General features: G+C 50.2%; 1 protein-coding gene across 1 annotated transcript in view; it reads right to left on the bottom strand.

Moving 5' to 3' along the window:
* Positions 1 to 8,218: 8,218 nt before the first annotated feature.
* IL10RB (interleukin 10 receptor subunit beta) overlaps positions 8,219 to 20,675 on the bottom strand; it is a 30,942-nt gene continuing 18,485 nt past the window's right edge. Inside the window, exons 6-7 of the mRNA XM_047795634.1 lie at positions 17,858 to 18,015; positions 8,219 to 9,170 (exon numbers count right to left, since the gene is read on the bottom strand). Of these exons, the coding sequence (XP_047651590.1) occupies positions 8,817 to 9,170; positions 17,858 to 18,015 (512 nt within the window). The 3' untranslated portion in view covers positions 8,219 to 8,816. The remainder of the gene's footprint in view (positions 9,171 to 17,857; positions 18,016 to 20,675) is intronic.

Here is a 20,675-nt window from a genome sequence, read left to right as displayed (position 1 = left end):
GCTGCCATGAGATAGTTCTGATGGCTGTACAACTTAGTGAATATACAAAAACTTCTGGATCCTACTCTTTAAATGGGTGAATTGTATGGCCTCTGTTCAAGCTGCTATTAAATAACAGTAAAGTTATTTTGTTAAGTGCTGAAGCTGCAGTACCCACCGGATGTCAGGGCAGGACTGAGGAAGGCCACGAATGTGACTTGGGGCTTCACTGGGAGCTTGCTGTGTTCTTTGCATTGACACCACTGGTGTTGCTTCTCTGCACAGCTTCCTGGAGTCCGCTCCCGCCCCCTAGCTTGCGATCAGCCACAAGAGCTTCCTCTGGCTCAAAATAGAAACTTTACAAGTGTATTGTTCCCTTGTTTTGTCTGCAATCTGTTTGCAACTCAAATGCAATCCACTGCCATTTTGAAGGCCACGTTTTCTAGCCATGAGTTCTACATGGAACTTTTGGAAAGCTAGAAAAAAAGATAAAATACTGATTTTTTTTTTTTTTGGTCTTTTTGCCCTTTCCGCTTCTGCAGCACATGGAGATTCCCAGGCTAGGGGTCTAACTGGAGCCGTAGCCACCGGCTTACGCCAGAGCCACAGCAACTCGGGATCCGAGCCGAGTCTGCAACCTACACCACAAGTCACGGCAACGTCAGATCCTTAACCCACTGAGCGTGGCCAGAGATCGAACCCACAACCTCATAGTTCCTAGTCGGATTCGTTAACCACTGAGCCACGATGGGAACTCTGAAATACTGATTTTTTTTAAGTTGAAGAATAATTGATTTTCAGCCCTATGTTGTAGTCCAGGTGTACAACCTAGTGATTCAATATTCCATACATTACAAAGTGATCACATGACAGATTGTTACCATTTGTCACCATGCAAAGTTATTACATTCTTTTTTTTTTTTTTGGTCTTTTGTCTTTTTAGGGCTGTGCCAGCAGCATATGGAAGTTCCCAGGCTAGAGGTCAAATTGGAGCTGTGGCTGCGGGCCTATGCCACAACCACAGCCACAGCCACGCGGATCTGAGCCTCATCTGAGACCTACACCACAGCTGATGGTGACACTAGATCCTTAAACCACTGAGCGAGGCCGGGGTTTGAACGTACATCCTCAGGGATACTGGTAGGGCCCGTTAACCACTGAGCCACGACGGGAACTCGTATACTATTCTTGACTATATGTTCCGTGCTGTTCATTTCATCCCCAAGATGCATCTTGTAACTGGAAGTTTGAATCTCTTAATCTCCCCTGCCTATTTTATTTATCCCCAAACCCCCCTCTTTCTGACAACCACCTATTTTTTGAGATAGCTTTAGTACTGCAGATTTCCCTTTTAGAATGGCTTTTGCAATGCCCCATAAATTTTGGATCGCTGTGTTTCCGTGTTCGTTTGTTTCAGGGTTTTTTAAAATTTCTTCTTTGATTTCTTCAGAGACCTATTTGTTGTTTGATAGCATATTATTTACCCTCCACGTGCTCGTGGCTCTGATTCAACCCCGAGTCTGGGAACTTCCATGTGCTGCAGGTGCGGCTCTAAAAAGAAGAGAAAAAAGAAAAAAACACATCGTCTTCAATTGTTCTCCCCATATTTTTGTTGCTTTTTTTTTTAGTTCCAGAAATTTATTATTATTTTATTCAGTCAATGGTTGTTTAGATTTACTCATGTATTTATCAGTTTCTTTCCGGCATTTCTTCTTACATAGCCTAACTTCATCTGGGAATGGTTTCCTTCTGCCTGAAATGTATCCTTCAGATCTTTATTTAATAAGATCTTTTGATGTCAGACACCATCAGCTTTTGTTTGAGTCTTTATTTTATCCCTTTTCCAGAAAGATGTTTTTTGCCCGATATACAATTCAAAGTTGACAAAGATTTCTGACGCACTTGGAAGGTATTCTCTCACTTTTTTTGGCTTCTAATACTGCTGAGGGTTCGTCTGTCAATTTTTTTTTTGGGGGGGGGAGGTTAGGGCCGCGCCTTAGGCATATGGAAGTTCCCAGGCTAGGGGTCAAATTGGAGCTGCAGCTGCCCGCCTACACCACAGCTCTTAGCAACCTCGGCTTCTTAACCCACTGAGCGAGGCCAGGAATTGAACCTACGTCCTCATGGATGCTAGTCAGATTCATTTCCACTGAGCTACAATAGGAATGCCTCATCTGTAATTTAATTATTCTTCCTTTGAAAGTAATCTGCCTCTCCTGATTTTGATGTTCTGCAGTTTTACTCTGATGTAATTTCTTCTTATTGGTCCAGCGAGGGATTTGTTGGAATTCCTGAGTTTTTAGACTGGTGTCCTTCATCAGCCATTGCTGCTGCTTCTTTTTTTCCCAGTTTTATTTATTTATTTATTATTTTTTATCACATCTGTAGTTGTATAATGTTCATCACAATCTAATTTCACAGGATTTCCATCCCACAACCCAAGCACACCCCCCGCCCCCCATTGCTTCTGCAAATATTCCAATAATGCTTTTGCCTTATCCTTTCTCATCTCGTCTCCTGATATCCTTTCTCATCTCATCTCCTGAGAGACAGTGATTACACATGTAATAGATCATCTCACTCTGTCCTCATAGATTTTTTTTTTTTTCTTTTTTGGCCATCCCACGGCACATGGAGTTCCTGGGCCAGGGATCAGATCTGAACTGTAGTTTCAACCTACACCACAGCTGCGGCAACACTGGATCCTTAACCCACTGGGCCAGGCTGGTGATCGAACCTGTGTCCCAGCACTCTAGAGGCACTGCTGATCCCATACTGTTGTGCCACAGTGGGAACTCCAGTCCTCATAGGTCTTATATATTAACTTCTCATGTTTTCCATCCTTGTGTTTCTCTCTACTGCATCCTTGAAATTCACTTCAAATCTATCCTCCCGTGATGGTTAATTTTATATGTCAACTTGGTAAGGACATAGTACCCAGATATTTGCTCAGACACCAGTCTGGATGTTGCTGTGAAGATTTTTTTTTTTTTAACATGAGATTAGAATTTAAATCAGTAGACTTGGATTTCCCATTGTGGTGCAGCGGAAATGAGTTACTGTGAGGTTTCAAGTTCAAAGTGGGTTAAGATTCCAGTGTTGCCCTGAGCTGTGCTGTAAGTGGCAGATGTGGCCTAGATCCTGCATTGCTGTGGTTGTGGTGGAGGCCGGCAGCTGCAGCTCCGATTTGACCCCTAGCCCGGGTACCTCCCTATGCCATGGGTGCAGCCCTAAAAAGCAAAAATAAATAAATACAATTACCTTTAAAAAAATCAGTAGACTTGGAGTAAAGTAGATTACTCTCCATAATGCAGGTGGGTCTTGTAAAATCAGCTGAAGGCCCTAAGGAGAAAAAGAGTCAGGTCCCCAGGGGAAGGGATATTTCTGCCTCCAAACTGCCTTTGGACCCAACTGGTACATCAACCCTTCCCTGGGTCTCTGGCTGTCAGTCTGCCCCACATATTCCAGACTTGGAATAGCCCACACGGGGAAAGAATCTGAAAAAGACTGGGTATTGATGCATATGTGTGGCTGATTCTCTTTGCTCTACTCCTGAAACCAATACCATATTGTAAGTCACCAGTACTCCAATCAAATTTATTTTTAAGAAGTCTCTCTTGGACTTCCCTGGTGGCCTAGTGGTTAAGGATCCAGCATTGTCACTGCTGTGGCTCAGGTTACTGCTGGGGCGTAAGTTCAACCCCTGACCCAGGAATTTCTGCATGCCATGGGTATGGCCGAAAAACCACAGTCTCTCTGAGTATATATACATGTATACACACACACACACACACACGTCATTGGCTCTCTTTCTCCGAATCCTGACCAATATGCTCCCTTTTCTGTCCACTTTACTTGTTTTTGCTTCAGTTTTTCCTAATCTGCTGTTAAACCCATCCTCTGATTTTATTTATTTATTTGTTTGTTTATTTATTTATTTGGCCATGCCTGCAGCATATGGAAATTCCCAGGCCAGGGATTGAACCTACACCACAGCAGCAACCCAAGCCACTGCAGGGAAAATGCTGGATCATTAACCCGCTGCACCACAAGAGAACGCCTCCGATCCTCTGATCTTTACTGTTTTATTTTGCTTGTTAGGGCCACACCCACTGCACATGGAGGTTCCCAGGCTAGGGGTTGAGGTTGAATCGGAGCTACAGCTGCCGGCATACGCCACAGCCACAGCAACGTGGGATCTGAGCTGCATCTGTGACCTACACCATAGCTCACTGCGACACCTGATCCTTAACCCACTGAGAGAGACCAGGGATCGAGCCCGCATCCTCATGGACACTAGACAGGTTGGTTTCCGCTGTACCACAAAAGGAACTCCCTCCTCTGACTTTTAAACATCAGTTACAGGTGACTCTTGGACCATGCAGAAGGTTTAGGGGAACGGACTCCCTGTGCTGGCGAAAATCCACGCAAAATTTCACAGTTGGCCCTCACAGCCATAGCTCCACATCTGTGGCTTCAATCAACAGTGGATTGCATAGAGCTGCATTTATATTTATCGAAAAATAAAAAAACCTGTGTAGGAGTTCCTGTTGTGGCTCAGGAGTAATGAACCTGACTAGTATCCATGAGGATGCAGGTTTGATCCCTGGCCCCGCTCAGCGGAAGAAAGATCCGATGTTGCTGTGAGCTGCTGTGTAGGTCGCAGATGTGGCTCGGATCCTGCAGTGCTGTGGCTGTGGTGTAGGCCAGCAGGTGCAGCTCTGATTCAACCCCTAGCCTGGGAACCTCCATATGCAGTGAGTGCTGCCTTAAAAAGACAAAACCAAAACAAAACAGAAGTGCGTATGGGTGGACCTGCACAGTTCCAATCTTGCTGTTCGAGGGTCAGCTGTTTATATCTTTTCCCCCAGACATCTCTTTACCACCTCCCCCGCCTCCCCCACTTCCCCCACGCCCCCTGAGACCAAATCTGTTTGATTCTTTCTTAGTCTGCAGCAAATTATAATTCATGCTCCCAATTGTTCTCTCTTCCTTGTGAGAGAATCACAGAGTCCCAGCTGTTCCTGTGTGAATTGCGGTTCCTCCCTGAGGAGGAGTACACTTCTCTATTCTATTGACATTGGACTTGGCCGTGTCTTTGGCCAAAGGAAGTGGAAAGCAGTGACATGGTCACGTCCACGCAGAAGCTCTAAGGACTGTTGTGGGGCTGCAGTTCTTTCCCCAGTTGGCATGTCCTTCATCCTAGATCCTTGAATAAAGACGTCACTGAGAGGAGTTCCCGTCATGGCTCAGTGGTTAACGAATCCAACTAGGAACCATGGGGTTGCGGGTTCGATCCCTGGCCTTGCTCGGTGGGTTAAGGATCCGGCATTGCCGCGAGCTGTGGTGTGGGTTGCTGATGCAGCTTGGATCCCGTGTTGCCGTGGCTGTGGCATAGGATGGTGGCTACAGCTCCGATTCCACCTGTTGCCTGGGAACCTCCATATGCCACAGGTGTGGCCCTAGACAAGAAAAAAAAGACAAAAGATGTCACTGAGATAAGAACAGACACTCAGCTGACTGCCAACCACACATGAAATGAGTGAGAAAGAATGTCTTTGTTGTCAAAGCCACTGAGGTTTATGAATCATTCAGCTTCTTTTGCTGTCCTGTTTGTTATCAATGCCTTCTTACATTTAGCTGACTGCACTCAGCACGCTGTAGGTTCTTGGACGGTTTGTCTAAGAATCTGAGGTCTTGATGGGTCTGGCTCAGCTGCCTGTTGTTTCTGCTGGCTCTTGCTCATGATGCTTTCTTCTGGGGTTTTGTGATTTCTTTTCTTTTATCCTTTTTGGCTTTAGCGGCGTATAGAAGTTCCCAGGCTAGGGGTCCAATCGGAGCTGTACCTTCCGGCCTACGCCACAGCCACAGCAACGCCAGATCTGAGCCGTGTCTGCGACCTACACCACAGCTCATGGCAACGCCGGATCCTTAACCCACTGAGCGAGGCCAGGGATCGAACCCACAACCTCATGGTTTCTCCTCGGGTTTGTTAACCACTGTGCCACGACGGAAACTCCGGGTTTTGTGATTTCTGATAGTTAACTCTGAGGTTTTATTTGACCACCTGGAGAGTGTGATTTGGGGCTGCAAACCTACAGCTCTGAGATGATAACTTCTCAGGAAAGGCACTATTTCGCTCCCTTTGTTCAGAAAACAAAACTGAAACCAAAAAGGTTCCCTTGTCGTCCCTGGAGAGGGTATGTAGTACTTTGAATAATAACCGTCAAAGGTACAAGGTCCTGGGAGTTCCCTTCCTGGCTCAGTGGTTAACGAATCTGACTAGGAACCAACCATGAGGTTGCGGGTTCCATCCCTGGGCTTGCTCAGTGGGTTAAGGATCCGGTGTTGCTGTGAGCTGCGCTGTAGGTTGCAGACGCAGCTCAGATCTGGCATAGCTGTGGCTGTGGGGTAACCTGGCAGCTGTAGCTCTGATCCGACCCCTAGCCTGGGAACTTCCATATGCCGTGGATGTAGCCCTAAAAAAACAAAACAAAAAACCAACCAAGCAAACAAAAAGGTACCAGGTGCTAATCTGGCATCTATGAATGTGACCCTGTTTGGGAAAAGGGTCTCTGCGGTTGTGATTAAATTAAGGCTCTCGAGATGGGTAGATTATCCTGGATAATTATATGAGTGGGACTTCAACACGACCACAGGGATCTCTATAAGAGAGAGGCACAGGGGGACACACACAGAGGATGAGAAAGTGATTTGAAAACGGGCCAAGATTAGAGTGATGCTGTCACAAGCCAAGGAATGCTGGCTCTTGGAAGAGGCAGGAGCAGATCGTCCCCTGGAACCTCCGATGACTTTTTTAACACCTTGAATTCAGCCTAGTGATACTGAGGTTGGATGTCTGAAGTCCAGAACTCTGAAAGCACAAGTTTCTACTGCTTTGGGTCCCCAGATTTGAGACACTTTGTTATAGCAGCCACTGGAAACTGATAGGGGGGTGGGACAGAATTCATTTATTCCTAGTTCACCCTTTGGCGGGAGGCGGGGGGTGCTCTTTGGGACTTCAGGTATATGGGGTGGTCTCCTTTTAAAATTTTTATATTTTATTTTTTTTCATTTTTGGCCACCCCATGGCCTATGGAGTTTTCGGGCCAGGGATCAGATACGAGTTGTAGTTGTGACCTGAGCCACAGCTGTGTGCCCGGCCGGGGATCAAACCCAATTCCCAGCACTCCCAAGATGCTGCTGATCCTGCTACGCCACAGCGGGAACTCCTGGGGAGGTGTCCTTCAGACCCCCCCTTGGGTGATCCCTGAGCTTTGTCTTCTGTCTCCCGAGCCTCTGTGAGGTGCTTCTGTCTACAGGGTTTGTCAAATGCCTTTCACTTGACCGGCTTCTCTAGGTTTTAGCCTCTGAATTATTCTTCTCTTCCTTGCTAGGAAACATTTGAAATGTTATTATTTAAAAAAAAATTTTTTTTTAGATTTTTATTTTTTCCATTATAGTTGATTTACAGTGTTCTGTCAATTATTACAGATGTTCCCTTTGAAAAATGTCAAAGCGAGGGAGTTCCCTGGTGGCTTAGTGCTTAAGGACCCGGCATTGTCCCTGGCTTGTGTCACTGCTATGGTGCAAGTTTGATCCCTGGCCCGGGGGGGGGGTGGCAAAAATAAAAATGTCAAATTGAGAATTCCCTGGTGGTTTAGTGGTTAGAAATTGGTGCTGTCATCGCTGTGGCCTGAGTTGGATCCCTGGTCTGGGAACTAAGATCCTGCTTAGTTTACCAAAAAAGGTCAAATGTATTTCAAAAAATGTTTTTTCTATTTTGGGGATCTTTGATGATGAATCTGCTTTATTGGGCAACCTGGCCCAGAGAAAGGGGCATTCGTTGCTGACCTAGGCTTGTGAAGTTAGCCATACCAGAAGATTATGCAGCTGGTAAGAGCAGCTACCACTCATTGACAGACTACTAGGTGTTGGCACAGGGTGGGCATTTTTCATGGAGTGTCACTAGCCTTAGGTCTTTTCATCCCCATGTACAGATGAGGAAATTGAAAGATGAGGGGCTAGTGTGTGTCCGAGGCGGAATTTAAAGCCCAGGGCCTTCTATTCCCCGAAGTTTCTCAGCTGCTGCTGGGCCTCTGTGCCTGGCACAGGCCCTGACTGACAGCAGACAGGCACTGAGGAATATCTGCTGAATGAATGATATTAAACACGGGGCACACGAGAACCTCGTTCAGTCTGACAAACACACAAATGTAGTGTCATTGATGCACGCGGATTAAATAGAGAATAAAACTTTAATAGAGCACCGACACTATATAAAACGAATCCATGTAGAAAAATACGTCCAGTCCAAGTGTCCCTGAGAATCCACCAAGTCTGCGCTCTGTACAGTCTTTACCGAGGGCTACTTTGATTCGAGGCTGTTTTTTCGCATCAGTCTATCGGTAGTCTGGTCAGATTTTATAGCGTCTTGATCTTCATTTGTTATTTTAAATATTTTTATTTCTCGGAGTTCCTGTGGTGGCCCAGTGGGTTAAGAACCCGGCATAGTGTCTGTGAGGACGCAGGTTCGATCCCTGGCCTTGTGCAGTGGGTTAAGGATCTGGTGTTGCCATGAGCTGTGCTGTAGGCTACAGCTGCAGCTCCGATTAGACCCCTAGCCTCAGAACTTTCCATATACAGCAGGTGTGGCCGTAAAAAGATTTAAAAAAATCAAGGAAAATAAATATTTTTGTTTCTCATCATGTAAAACTTGGTTTTCATATTAGTGAGCACACGAGGCTGCAAACCATACCTTCAGTGGCCACTTGTTTTTTTTTTTTAAATCTTTAAGGCCTCTAAGAAGAGGCAAGTTCCCAGGATGGGAGTGTTTTTTACCGAGTGAGCCTTCCCAGTCCAGTCTTTGGGGGTTTGGACGTTGTCCCGGTGTCTGAGAGTTCTCCATTTGGGGTGGCCTCGTCCCTTGTATACTGGTCCCTCTGATCGTCCTCAGAGGCAGACGTGAGAAGGAAGGGGTCGCTGCACCCGGCTGACGGTGCTCCCTCCTGGGAGACGAGCTCAAAGGAGCCCTGCCCACACCGGGCCCCGAGGCTGCAGCCGGCCCCAGAATTCTGCTTGTGGCTTTCGGACGCGTCTGTGATGACACTCAGCTTGTCAAAAACTTCATTCTCATCAGACAGTGGGATGGAGAATAAGAGAAGGGTGCTGTGATGGGGGTGGCTCAAAAACTGCAGGAGAGACAAAAAAAGAGTTAATTAGCCAATGTTCTCATTGCTTTTTCTGGGCGGCTGATTTTATACAGAGCTCCTGGCTGGAAAACGCTGTGTGAAAAGATGTGACAGGAGTTCCCGTCGTGGCTCAGTGGTTAACAGAACCCGACTAATATCCATGAGGATGTGGGTTCGATCCCTGGCCTCGCTCAGTGGGTTAAGGATCTGGTGTTGCCGTGAGCTGTGGTATAGGTCGAAGATGCAGCTCAGATCCTGAGTTGCTGTGGTGTAGGCCGGCAGGCACAGCTCGCATTTGACCCCTAGCCTGGGAATCTCCATATGCCTTGGGTGTGGCCCTAAAAAGACAAAAGACAAAAAAAAAAATATGTGACAATAACAGTACGACAGTTCCTCAAAAAATTAAAAAGAATCACCCCACGATCCAGCCACCCCACTGCTGGGAATATATCCAACATAACTGAAAGCAGGGTCTCAGAGAGACACCTGTACACCCACGTTCAGAGCAGCACTGCTCACAAAAGCCAAAGGTGGAAGCAGCCCCAATATCCTTCCATGGATGACTGGATAACAGACGGTGTGTTATCCAGACAGATAATTTTTTAAAATTATAGGTGATTTATAATGTGCCAATTTCTGCTGAACACAAAGTGACCTAGTCATACATATATGTACATTCTTTTCCTCATATTATCTTCTATCACCGTCTTTCCCAAGAGACTGGATATAGTTCCCTGGCTGTACAGCAGCACCTCATTGCTTATCCATTCTAAATGGAATAGTTTGCAGCCACCAACCCCAAACTCCCAGTTCATCTGACTCCCTCTCCCTTGGCAACCACAAGTCTGTTCTCCATGTCTGTGAGTGTGTTTCTGTTTTGTAGATAGGTTCATTTGTGCTGTATTTTAGATGCCACATATAAGTGAAATCATATGGTATTTGTCTTTCTCTTTCTGACTTCACTTAATATGATAATCTCTAATTCCAACCATGTTGCTGCAAATGGTATTATTTTGTTCTTTTTATGGCTGAGTAATATTCCATTGTCTATATGTACCACATCTTCTTCATGCACTCATCTGTGGATGGACGTTTAGGTTGCTTCCATGTCTTGGCTATTCATACAATGGAATATTATTCAGTCTTAAAATGTAGTGGAATTGTGACAAACACTACAACCTGGATGAGCCTTATGCTCAGTGAGATAAGCCAGACACCAAAGGACAAACAGTGCATGAGCCCACTCATATGAGGTGCCCAGAGAAGCCAGATTCAGACAGAAAGCAATATGGTTACCAGGGGCCGGGGCATGCGAAGAAGGGAGATGGGGAGTTTTGTTGGATATTGTTTGTCTTGCAAGATGAAAGGCGTTGTGGGGATGGATGGTGGTGATAATTATGCAATAAATGATGTAAATGTGCTCAGTACCACTGACCTGGGTGCTTAAAAGTGGACAAGGTGGTAAATTTCATTTTACATGTATTTTCCCACAGTTTTTAAAATGCAACAAAAACCCTGCACCTCATTCGCTAAGCGACGGCATGTGTCCCTTTGACAGTTCTTCTTGGAAACCTGGAGGGAGATTTGGAGGGTGATTCTGATGTGGTGGGGCTGACGCGGCCTGGGCATCTTTGTCTCTTGGAAGCAGGGATGTCTTGGGCATGAGATAGATCTGTCTTGGAGTAACTGTCGATCTCCTGTGCGTCCTCAGGCTGAGTTGGGGACCCTCTCTGGTGCTCCCCAGCACTCTGCGTGTCCCGTTTCATCCCTCAGCCCAGGGGGCCATCCAGTACAGCAGCCACCCAGCCACGTATGGCTACTGACCCCTTGAAATGTGTCTGACTCTATGTGTGCCGGAGGGGTAAAATACATACTGGCTTGTGAAGACGTTGTATTGCCAAAAGAATGTAAATATTGCAACGATGGAAAAAAATACCCATTCCATGTTGAAATGATAGTTTGGATATACTGGGTTGCGTAAAATGTATTATCAACCTTAATTTCATCTGTTCCTCTTTACTTTAAAACGCAGCTACTAGCACATTTAAAATCTATGTGCTGTGTTTCCCTCTAGCATGTTTTCGGGACACTAACTCCTTTCGATGTGAGCTCCCAGCAGACTGGCTAGTTATGGACAGGAACCAGAGTCTGAGCGTCCAGGTCACTCCGACAATGAAGATGCCCGTACAGGGTTCCTGAAACATCTGCCGATTTCATGTTCTCCTCTTTCCATCCTCGGAGGTTCACTGATGCCCATACTCTTCAGGATGAGGGCGAGAAACATTCCTTAAAGCGATGCCTTTTAACCTCTCTCCCCTCCCAGGTAACTCCTGGTTTGACCTTTAAGCGATCAGTCTGCCCCCTCTTAATATAATCTCCACATTCAGCCCTTTGAGACGGCTTAACCTGAGCCCGGGGTGGCTGTTCTGCCTACTGGTGTGGACGGACAGGATCTTCCCCGCCCCAACCCCTGGGTTCTGGGCCAGCTGCCAGAAGGGAGGCAGAAGGGCCAGAGGAATTACGTCCAGATCTAAGCTGTTGTGCAAAGGAGGAACTCCCCTAAGTCCTCAGATCCAGGGGAGTCACAGGAGCAGGCTAGAAGCTACCCGGCTTCTCCTGGGAGACAGGAGAGGAGAGAACAAAGGAAGATGGGCTGAATGTCAAGAAAAGCACACAGCAGGCTGGTCTCCCAGCTGCACACACACACTGGTGACCAGCTTGGTACATCAGTACATCAACCTCCCAATGGCGTTTTCAACGGGAGGTCTTCATCCCCAGCACATCTCTCGAAAATCAACTTTATCCTCCGGGCCATGGCTAATGGATTCGCTACATTATGTGAGACTTCTAAGATCCAAGGATCCCAACCTGCTCAGAGGCTCGGGGTGCTTCCTTCACCCTCATTCCACTGGCCCTTCTCCAGTAGCCCACTCCGGCCAAGTATTTCTCAGATGTTATAGGGCCTGGTCTCCAGCCAAGTCTGCAAAGGCTTCTAGCCTTGGAGGTAGGAGCTGCTTCCAACGGGCTCCTTAACTGTGCTCTCGTCTCTGGCTTTGATTTGCCCATGACATTGCACGTCGTGGCCCATCTGTCCTTTCCTGTCTGATGAGTCCCTTTGATGGCAAAGCCGGAAGCAAAAAAGCAGGTGAACAGCTTTGCTTCCTCTTGGTGTTCCATTTACAAAACACCTTCTACCCAGAGCAAAGGGCCCGCCCTGCTCTGTTCTTCCTGCTGATGTAGCTTCTTGGAAGCTCACCTCCAGAAGATTCTTGCTTCATTCTGGTGCTGCAGCCTCCCTGGCACTCTCGTTAGAAGGTCCTGGCTGCTCTGAAACTCCTGCCAGTGGTTATGCGGCCCACTTTCTATCTGCGTTGGAAGCTGTGGTGCCTGCACTTGTTCACTGGCGCTGAATCGGCTCCCAGTTGAGTCTCTCTCGAGGACACGGCCTCCACTGGAGGGAGCCGGCTCGGGTCCTGCCCAGAGGCAGCCTGTGGCAACTGACTGGCTGGTGTGGGGACGAGCGGACATCAGCTCTAGCAACAATACCTTAATAGGATCAGGAAAGCAAGAAGCGGCCAGACCACAGCAGGACGTGTAATTCAGAGGACAGGAAGCTCGCCCTGTGGGGGTTCAGGGACCTGATACTTCAGTTCTAGGGGTCACATGGAATAAGGCAGGCTGGGGCCTCCTAGAAGGGGACAAATTATTGCATTTTTCCCCTGCCCACTGCTAAAAGGAAGCACCGTACGAGGTGGGCCTCCTTGGGTTCTGGGGCATCACGTTCCATATCAGGAATATGGCTTCAGTGCATTTGTCGACTGACAATGAAGGCTGCAGGCTCCGAGGGGGGCCTGGAGCCGGAAGGAACCCAGCAGAGGGAATGGGATTTGGGGCAAGCTGCCCTGGCCGCCTCTTATGCCAGTTGATGCTGGGGTTCGAAAGCCCAGCATCATCTCCCAGAGCCCCATTAACCGAACCCAATGCGTGTGCAGTTGCCGTGAAGCCCAGCAGGTTCCTGGAGGGTGTGTGGCGGGAAAAGATGGAGTTTGTAGCAAATCCCAAGAGAAGAATCACTCAGAGTCACCATAGCGCTGGGGCCGGGCCGGTTCTTGGCAGTGGAGAATAATGCCCTATTTGGGAACAGCTCCTGGGGTATCAGCTATGGGGATCTGGGAGAGACAGAGCCTCAGGCCAGAGGACACCAGGTGACCATGCCACCTAAAAGGGACCAGAGGCCCGTCAAACCCGCCAGGTCCTCAGCTGGGGTCTGAGGACGCATGCGTAGGTGGCCTGGTTCCCTTGCTTGTCTGCCTCTGCTCAGACCACAAGCACCTCGGGGGTCAGATGGGTGTCCTCATCAGCTAATGTGGCTCATGGGGAGGTCAGTGAGGCACAGGGGCGCAACCCCAGCTCCCTGGAACCCCAACAGGGGGTCCTGAACGCCAGCGGGGAGGAGAATGCCTCCAACAGGCAGGGCTTCAGGCTGGGCGTCTAATCAACAAGAGCGGCCCAAGGGCAGGTCCCTGTGGAAGCCCGGGCAGGGCCAAGGCTGAGGCTGGTGCTCAGGGGCCAGAGGAAGGAAGACTGGAAGGTCCGGGCGAGGAAGTCCAGGAAGCGGCATGTGGAGGGACGACGGGAGCAACTCCAAGTGGGGGCGTCTCTGGACCACGTGTGAACTCTGAGCCCCAGAGCGGGGCCCTCTGCCCGCGGGGCAAATGCTCTGCCAGGCCTCAGCGGTGGCAGCTGTGGCCCTGCAGCCAAGGAACAGCCAGTCGCTCCTGAAACAGGTCCACTGCGGTCGGCGCGCACTGCCTCCCGAGTCAGGACGTGGGACTGGAGATAAGGGCCTTCGGAGCTGAGGGTGTTAAAGGGGCTCATGGCCCGGGGGGGGGGGGCCCAGTCTGACGCGACTGGTGTCCTTCAAGAAGAGGAAATCTGGACCCGGACGGGAGAACGCCACGTGAGGAGGAAGGCAGAGATGAGGTGATGCTTTTGCAAACTTCGGAGCCAAAGGTTGCCAGCAGCCACCAGAAGGCTGGGGCGCTGGTACAGCTTCTCCAGCGCAGCCCTTGGAAAGAACCGGCCCGGCCGACCCTGCATCTTGGACCTCCAGGCTCCAGGGCCTTGAGACAGTACCTGCCTGTTGTTTAAGCCACCCAGGGCGAGGTACTTTGCAATGATGGCTCGAGGTGACTAACAGAGACCCCACGTGGCATCATGTCAGACCACAGGACCCATGGCGGCGGAGGACGCCAGGAGTGGCACACGTCCCAGGGACCCCTGATGGTATTGAGTGCTGTGCCACCCACCCAGAGCTGCCAGCCTGGAAGGACAATGACGGCCTGTTGAAGGGGCAGGGGGGATGCCAGCTTGGTGACAGCGCCCTGTGAGGGCCGGGCACTGTCCTCCAGCCCACCAGGCAAGCACTGGGAATCAACAACAGCATGTGATACCGTGTCCCCGAGACAGTTTGGGGACCTCGGGGTGGACGTGGGAGTGGCCCTGCCCACCATCACTCCCAGGGACCTACTTGGCGAACTGGTGTCCATGCAATTTTAGGCTCTGTGAGCTCGGAGCAGGGGTCAGCAAACCACAGCCCCTGGGCCAAATCCACGGTTCTTTCGTATGGCTCGCGAGTTAGGAATGGTTCTCAAGTCATAAGTGACTCCATTTAAGTGGTTATGTTAAGTATCTACAGACTCTCAATCTTGGCCTCAAGGCCTAAAACAGTTACTATCTGGCCCTTCAAGGAAGCATTTGCTGGCCTTTGGTCTAAAGAGTTCCCAGAAGGGGGCGTTTCCACCAGGGGACACAATAGGGGCCTCCATTAAACTTTATTTATTTATTCCTTTTTTTTTTTTTTTTTTGGTCTATGGAGTTCCTGGGCCAAGGATCAGATCTGAGCCACAGCTGTGGCAACGCCAGATCCTTAAGCCACTGTGCCAGGCCCCGGGATCGAACTCGTGTCCCAGTGCTTCCAGACACTGTCAATCCCTTTGTGCCACAGTGGGGACTCTGGGGCCCCATGAAACTTTAAGTATAGCTGTCACTTCCTCACTCAGGCTCCGTGTGCCCAGAAACTAGCCGGGAAGAAAAGACGTTACCACACGGGTCACCAGAAGGAGAAAGCCTGCTGCCCAGTGATGGGGGCAGCCGGCTGAGTGATGGGGCAGCTTGTGGTATTGAGACATCCGTCTGGCCCCTGCCCAGTTCTGATGGCAAAGTGGATCAGCACAACCGCCCAGATGTCTGGTGTCCCGGGAGCAGGGGCTCAGACGTCACTGAGCTGAGGGTCTGAGTCACCCCATCAGGTCAGCAGTCAGGGGAGGGGGGCCTCTAGACCTGGCAGCAGAGCGAGATCATGGGTGTTTCTGGTGCCCGTGGGACTAGCTGCAGCAGTGGGGCTGGACTGTGTTCCCCCAGCCTCCCTCTTGGAACCATCCCCAGAAAAGAGCTCGGCATAGCTCCCAGAGAAGCTGTACCCGTGATCCTGGTGGTTTACCAGGTCTCCAGTGGATGCTGTGGCACGCCCCCAGACCTCCTTCCGGAAGGGGGTGCTCGCTCCCCGGGCTGCTGGCGGCGGGGCGGGTGGCGGGCGGGGGCGGGGGCAGGGGGGGGGGAACCCAGAGGTTCCCTGAGCGAAGAAGCTCCCACGTCCTGGTGACACTTCCTTCCTGGGGGGAGCCCACACCCAGCCCACAGTTAACGTGGGGTCTACCGGCCCTCTTGCCTTGGCCCTGGACATCTGTAAAGAGCAGCCCCAGCTCCAGAGACACCGTGAGACTGGGGGAGGCCACTGTTGGGACAGCATCACAGCTCAGCCTCGCAGCTAACCCACCCTTGGCAGAAGCACTCCCAAGGCTATGCCTCTTTTAAGCCTTCTGAGTGCAAATCTCCCTCTTAGAGTCTGCTTCCTGGGGAATGAGAGCATCGTTGGGGGCTGGGCTGGGCATATTTTCCTTCCTTCCTTTCTTTCTTTTCTTTCTTTCTTTCTCTCTCTCTCTCTCTGGATGGGCAATATTTTCCTGAAGAGTTTTTCTGTTAGGGAGCGAGGAGGAGTGGGGTGGATTTCGGTGATGGCTTTGGAGAGTGCTGGCAGGGAGTGTGAGGGAGGAGGAGGAGGGCTGGATTTTGAGGCTTCTAGTTTTCTTCTTCTTTCTGTCTGGCTTCTTTCTTTCTTTCTTGTTCCTTCTTCTTCCTTCCTTCCTTCCTTCTTCTGTCTTCCTTCTTCCTTTCCTTCCTTTCTATTTCTTCTTTCTTTCTTTCTTTCTTTCTTTCTTTCTTTCTTTCCCATTCTCTCTCTCTCTCTCTCTCTTTTGCCACACCTGCAGTATGTGGAAGTTCCCAGGCCAGGGGTTAAATTGGAGCTGCAGCTGCTGATCTAGGCCACAGCCACAACAATGTGAGATCCCAGCCGCACCTACCTACGCTGCAACTCACAGCAACACTGGATCCTTAACCCACTGAGCGAGGCCAGGGATGGAACCCGCATCCTCATGGACACTAGTTGGGCTCTTAAGCCACTGAGCAACAGTGGGAACTCCCAGGATTTTTTCTTTTTTTGTCTTTTCTAGGGCTGCACCAGGGGCATATGGAGGTTTCCAGGCTAGGGGTCTAATCCGAGCTATAGCCACTGGCCTACGCCACAGACACAGCAATGCAGGATCCGAGCCACGTCTGCAACTTATACCACAGCTCATGTCAACACAGGATCCTTAACTCACTGAGCGAAGCCAGGGATCGAACCTGCAACCTCAAGGTTCCTAGTCGGATTCCTTAACTACTGAGCCACGACGGGAGCTCCCCAGCATATTTTCATTTCTAAGCATGAGTGTACAGCCAGAATTTCATTTCTTAAGACCCCCTTCTGTCCTGCAGTCCCCATCCAGGTGCACCCCGTCTTCCTTTTCATATCTTTCAAAAACAGCTGTTCTTAAAAAAAAAAGAAAACTGCTTTCCTGAAGTCTCAGACACATGTCCCATAATTTCAGTCGCTCTCAGAAATCCCCAAACTGTAACCTCTCCCACATCCTCTCCCCTGGCTGTGTGCTGGCACTTAGCCCAGAATTTTCTCTCTCATCTTCTCTGCTCTGAGCTCTGCTTTGTCTCTTCCTGTCCCGGGACCATCGCCTTTGCCCCCGATGACTTGGGGCTTGAGGCAGGGAAGGTCAGAGAAGGAAGAGCCTTCAGGTTGGCGGGGTGTAGGGGGTATGTTTCGTGGAACAAACCTTTGCCCCCTCCCATAGGGCTGTTCCATGAGCACAGACTCCCCTGAAAGGACACCTGAGATGGGACCAGTGTGTGATGTGTGTCATTCTCCAGGAAGCCACGCTGTACTGATTTGGGTGGACCTGCCTTAGAAGGCAAACTCCTTCCGGTCAGTGGTTTGTTTTTGTTTTTTTGGTTTTTAGGGCCACACCTACGGCACATGGAGGTTCTCAGACGATGGGTCGAGTCGGAGCTACAGCCGCCAGCCTACACCACAGCCACAGCCACGCCAGGTCTGAGCTGCGTCTACGACCTACACCACAGCTCACGGCAACGCCGGATCCTTAACCCACTGAGTGAGGCTAAGGATCAAACCTGCATCCTCATGGATACAAGGCAGGTTCTTAACCCACTGAGCCAGGACGGGAACTCCCGGTCAGCATCTTCGACTCCACCTTGGGCTCCCTCCCGCTCCCTACCTCCTTCAGGTGCTGTGGGAGAGAATTCCTGGGGGGGAAGGCGTTCTTGGTCTTCTTGTAAATGCACCGCAGCAAGATGAAGCAGCCGAGGAGCAGCAGGAAGGCAGCGACCACCGAGGCGGCCAGGACGCAGGCCACGATCCAGGTGGGGGTGGTTTCTGCAGGGGGAGACAGGCCGGGTCAGATTCCTGTCCTGCACAGACGGGGTGACGGCGGCCGTCATGCTATTTTCACCATCACAATCCAATGAGCCCTGAGAAGGTTTGTCTTGGGAGGCCAGAGGGGGAAACACAGCAGCTGTTCGAGGATCCAGAGATTTCCAATCTCACCCTTTCTTATCTTCCTCTAAGTTAGGCATCTGGTGTGATTGCTGATACACACAAAAAGCAGTCGCCACCAGAACTCTGAGCCTGTTTACCTACTTGCAGGGTAGCAGTCAGCTCCCTGTTCTGGATAAACCTTTTTTTTTTTTCTTTTTCCCATTTTTCCTTGGGCCGCTCCTGCAGCGTATGGAAGTTCCCAGGCTAGGGGTCCAATCGGAGCTGTAGCCGCCGGCCTACACCACAGCCACAGCAACTCGGGATCCAAGCTGCGTCTGCAACCTACACCACAGCTCACGGCAACGCCGGATCCTTAACCGGCTGAGCAAGGCCAGGGATCGAACCTGCAACCTCATGGTTCCTAGTCGGATTCGTTAACCACTGTGCCACGACAGGAACTCCCTGGATAAACCTCTTCTGCCTGGGCCACCAGCGCCACCCTCCTGATCCAAACCCAAAGCTTTGGTGCTAGGAGAGGCCAGGAGAATGAACTCTACCCTGTAAGAGCAAGTGGTTCTAAGGGGACCGTCTATGGGAAAATGTCAATTCTTCTGGACATGGGGCAGATCAAAGAGCCCCGATGAGCCCACAGGTCTGGAGCCACCAGGACTGCAGCTCCCTGCCAGCCTCACCCAGTACTGGGCACATCTGGTGAAGGCCTGGGGTAATTCACATCGGCGGTGACCTCACAATCTTTCCAGCCCGTGCCCCTGCTGAGCTCAGAGGAACTCCTGGCCCTGTTCCCAATGAAGTCTTATTTCACTTACTGGAATTTCGGGGCGGTGCCTTCTCACCCAAACTCTTGGCACATTCAACTCAGACTTGTGTTTTCTGGGTGGATGCAGGGTCATGGGGTGAGGTGGGGGTGACCCCCCCCCCGCCGGCTGTACCCCAGCCGATAAGAGGAGGCCAACTTGGGGGTCTGATGTGCTAGCTCTGGAGGCAGTTCCAATGTCTTTCTATTTAACATCAGTAGCTACCTAACTTGCCAGGCAGCAGGATCGCTCGTGAGACACCCACATTGCCAGGCCTCACCCTGGCATGGTTGGTGACACTGTGATGAACCCCGGAGGGGGTGGGGTGGGGAGCACTCAGGTCTTGTTGGGTCCCCAGCCCAGACACCCTAGCATCTTAGACAAGGACCTCCCATGGGCACACCTGGTTGATGGTGACAAAATCCAAAGGATGCTTTTGTGCCTCCCCTGAAGGGAGAAGGGGACGGAACAGGACACTGCTTCACACAGGCTGTGAATTATTCAAGAAGCTAGAATTCACGCCCTCTACTGAAGCTCTCTAACCTCTTTCAGCCCGTCTGACTTGCGCTGTCAGGCAGACTCCCTCTCTCTGTTTCACCCACAGGAAAATCCTGCCTTTGCCTGCTTGTACGATTCATCTATAGGCAGCCAGTGGGTGTAGACATTACTTCCTTCTTGTCATGTACCCGCTGTGTGACTCTGGGAAAGTAACTCGACCTCTCTGAACCTTCCTCTTCCATCTGAGCAAGGGGAGTATTTCCATGGTCTCACTGAAAACTTGCTGTGAGGTTTAAATAAGAGAACGATGTTTCAACAACAACAAAAAAACCCAATTGGTGTTTGACAAAAGCAGGTTTTCAGTGGGCTCTACTTGTCCTTTTAGAAAACGTTTGGGTTTTGTCACTTAGTGGGTGACAGTAGGGTCAAGAAGTATTTGAAATATTTCTCTTTCAAATTGTGTGCCTCGTGCCATGTTTCATGACACAAACCTTAAGGAATATTTAAAGATAGGGTCTGAATCATGTCCTTATTATTATTTTTTTTTTGGTCTTTTTGCCATTCCTTGGGCCGCTCCCGAGGCATATGGAGGTTCCTAGGCTAGGGGTCCAATCGGAGCTGTAGCCACCGGCCCACGCCAGAGCCACAGCAACGCGGGATCCGAGCCACATCTGCAACCTACACCACAGCTCACGGCAACGCCAGATCCTTAACCCACTGAGCAAGGCCAGGGACCGAATCTGCAACCTCATGGTTCCTAGTCGGATTCGTTAACCACTGTGCCATGACGGGAACTCCTGAATCACGTGCTTATTAATATCAGTAATGATATGTGAAACACAGTGTGGGCTCACTGTGCCGGGTCCTCCCAACCCCTGCAGGTGGTGAGGCCCTGTGACTCCCCCCATTTCAGGATGTGCCCATCATCACTCGTTAGGCTGGAGGTCATGGCAGGGAAGGATGGGACCCAGGACAGCCGGGCACGGACTCAAGGCCTGGGGAAGCCAGTGGGTGGGCGTTTAGAGGGCAGACGGATGAGGCTAAGGTCAGAGATTCTGGTGATTCTAGCATGACGGGGGCTCCCCAGGCACGGAATGCTGGTTCAAGTACAAATGAGTGGCAAGAGGAATCTGAAGGCGGGCTTCTGGTATTTAAAGGTGCTTTTGAGAGGCTCTGTCTTGGTAGGAGGAACACAAGTGGGTTGATGCAGCTGGGGACAGAGGCGCGGCCGTGGCCTGGGGGGCT

This window comes from Phacochoerus africanus, chromosome 1, assembly GCF_016906955.1.
Source record: "Phacochoerus africanus isolate WHEZ1 chromosome 1, ROS_Pafr_v1, whole genome shotgun sequence".
NCBI classification, from domain to species: Eukaryota; Metazoa; Chordata; class Mammalia; order Artiodactyla; family Suidae; genus Phacochoerus; species Phacochoerus africanus.
This window is presented reverse-complemented; position numbering and strand designations above follow the sequence as displayed.